This window comes from Mustela lutreola, chromosome 2 (genome assembly GCF_030435805.1).
Source record: "Mustela lutreola isolate mMusLut2 chromosome 2, mMusLut2.pri, whole genome shotgun sequence".
Lineage (NCBI taxonomy): Eukaryota > Metazoa > Chordata > Mammalia > Carnivora > Mustelidae > Mustela > Mustela lutreola.
The window spans coordinates 10,609,294-10,612,083 of record NC_081291.1 but is presented as its reverse complement, the minus strand read 5'-3'; the positions used below and the strand labels follow the sequence as shown (position 1 = coordinate 10,612,083).

Sequence of the window (2,790 nt, the reverse complement as noted above, 5' to 3'; positions counted from 1 at the left end):
GTTAGTGTTCCAATGGGAACAAAAGGTTCAGTTTGAGATGATGAGAAAGTTCTGGAGATGGATAGAGGCTGTGATTGCTCAATGGGGAGAAAATCTTTGATGCCACATAACTGAATGCTTCAAAATGTTCAAAATAATAAATTTTACATATTTTACCATGACAAAAAAGGGATGAAAAAATTGGCATACTCTAAGAATGTCAATGCCATAAATAGCTTTATATGACATAGAGGAAGACAAGGGTGTTGTGATGTGATGAGCCTATGTTATGTGATTCAACACCTCAACCCCAAAGTATACCCAAAATAAGGGTTCAGAGGCCATAAAATAAGGTCACTGAGAAATGACTTGGTGAGGCTGTAATGGCCTCCTTGACAAGCTCTACAGAACTTCTCCCCTGCAGCATAGGTGCCATGAACATGCTCAAATTGAAATGGATTTGTCCTGTGGTCAGCCCATCCTGAACTGGGGGATTTCAACAGAAAATGTCAACAGCCCACAACAATCAGAGGCTTGATATTCATAGTTCATATAAGAATTCATCATTCTCATCTAAACTGTGAGAGCCACGGGGATTTCTCAAAATGGAAAATTATTCATGGTGTCTCCATAAAAAAAAATGATGGGCAGCTTACTAAGGGCTCATCCAATTTGTGTAACTAAGGAAAACAAAACAAAACAAAACAAAAATCCCTTTAAAAATCATGAATAAAAGAGTGACCATATCACTGCTCTGATAGGTCATAATCTCTATTTCACTCTCTGACCTGAGATCAATCACTGACCCAGATCTTTGATTGATGCAACCAGTTTCCCCTGAGTGAAGATTGTAAAATAGCAATAAATGCAATTCTTTTACCTCCAAACCAAACCCAAAGACTCTAAGGTGTTGTTGCTGGCCAGGTTACTATGGCCCATTAGGACTACCCCTGGGGATAAAAATATATGTTTATAAAAAATAAAAAAAATTATAAAAAAAATAATTGGAAGCTTAAAATTGGGCAAAATAAGGGGCACCTGGAAGGCACAGTCTGATAGGCAACTGACTCTTGATTTTGGCCTAGGTCATCATCTGCGTGTGGTGAGATCAAGCTCCGAAACTGGCTCCACATTCAACCTGGAGTCTGGTTGAGATTCTCTCCCTCTCCCTCTGCCCACCACACTTATGCTATCTCTCTCTGAAATAAATAAATCAATAAATCTTCTAAAAAAAACTTTTTAAAAAAATAGACCACAATCAGACTCTAAAATACAGGGAACAAACTAAGGGTTGCTGGAGAGTATATGGGGATGGGGGGTGCATGCACTAAATGGGTGATTGAGGAGGACATTTGTTGCGTTGAGCACTGGATGTTGAAAATAAGTGATGAATTATTGAATTCTATTCCTGAACCTAATATTACACTATCTGTTAACCAACTGGAATTTTTTTTAAGACTTTGAACTGAAAAAAATAAACAGATAGTTGATTGTTATGTATGAAAAAATTAAAGACTGAATAGTGTACAAAGTTAAACTGTAGATCATCTTTCATGAACTGATACAAAAATCATGATCTGGGTCATCTAGGGTCTTGAGACCTGTTACTCACTTCTTTTTCTTGAAATAAAAGATCCTTCTATGCAGAGACTGTCTTTCTGATCAAGAGCTTTCTTAGTGCCAGTTTTATGTCTCTGTTCCTCAGACCATAGATGAAGGGGTTCAGCATGGGTGTGACCACTGTGTACATCACTGAAGCTATGGCAGTTGTCCTCGAGTTTTGAGAAGCTGCAGAACTAAAATATACCCCAAAGCCTGTACCAAAGAATAAAGAGACAACCAAGAGGTGAGACCCACACGTGGAAAATGCTTTATACTTGCCCCCAGAAGACGGAATTTTCAAAATAGAGGTTACAATTCTAGAGTAAGAGTAAAGGATACCAATGAGAGGAATAAAACCCCGAATTCCACTTGTAACATAAATTGCCAGGTTATTGAAGAAGGTGTCAGAACAAGCAAGGTGGATCACTTGATTAAGTTCACAAAAAAAGTGAGGGATTTCTAACTGCGTACAAAAAGACAATTGCAAAACCAGTAAGTCATGTAATAGAGAGTCCAGAACACTCAACACCCAGCACGCCAGAAGAAGGCTGGCACAGAACTTGGGGTTCATGATAACCATGTAGTGCAGTGGGTGACAGATGGCCGCAAACCGGTCATAGGCCATCACTGTCAAGAGAAAGTTGTCTACTCCCACAAAAACCATGAAAAAGTATATCTGGCTGAGGCAGCCTGCATAGGTGATCACTTTGCTCTGTGTCTGGATGTTCAGCAGCATCTTGGGGATGGTGGTGGAGGTGAAACAGATGTCTACAAAGGACAGGTTGGAGAGGAAGAAGTACATGGGTGTGTGGAGGCGGGAGTCTGTGACAATGGCCAGGATGATGAGCAGGTTCCCACTGAAGGTGAGCAGGTACATGGACAGGAACTGCCACAGGAGCAGTGGCTGCAGTTCTCCCTCCTCTGAAAGTCCCAGTAGGATAAATTCTGAAACAGCAGTTTGATTCCTTTGTTCCATGTAACTGCTGAAAACAGCTGGAACAGAGACAAGAGCATAACAAAGTCACAAACAGTGAGCACAGAATTAAAAGAAATGCTGTGACTGGTGTTCCTGGGGGGCTCAGTCGTTTCAGCAACCAACTCCTGATTTCAGCTTAGGTCATGATCTCCTGGTGGTGAATTCAACCCCCACACTGGACTCTGCTGGGAGCAGAGGCTATGTCAGATGCTCTTCCTCCCCTTCTCCTCCTC

The 2,790-nt window shown here is 41.0% G+C and overlaps 1 protein-coding gene across 1 annotated transcript; it reads right to left on the bottom strand.

Moving 5' to 3' along the window:
- Positions 1 to 1,618: 1,618 nt before the first annotated feature.
- Positions 1,619 to 2,557, bottom strand: LOC131823105 (olfactory receptor 7A10-like). The gene has a single exon (XM_059159082.1). The coding sequence runs from the start codon at positions 2,555 to 2,557 to the stop codon at positions 1,619 to 1,621; it is 939 nt and encodes a 312-aa protein (XP_059015065.1).
- Between the last annotated feature and the right edge of the window lie 233 nt (positions 2,558 to 2,790).

Excerpts from the sequence above, each read along its gene's own strand:
- LOC131823105 (XM_059159082.1), bottom strand. The coding sequence starts at position 2,557 with ATGGAACAAAGGAATCAAACTGCTGTTTCAGAATTTATCCTACTGGGA.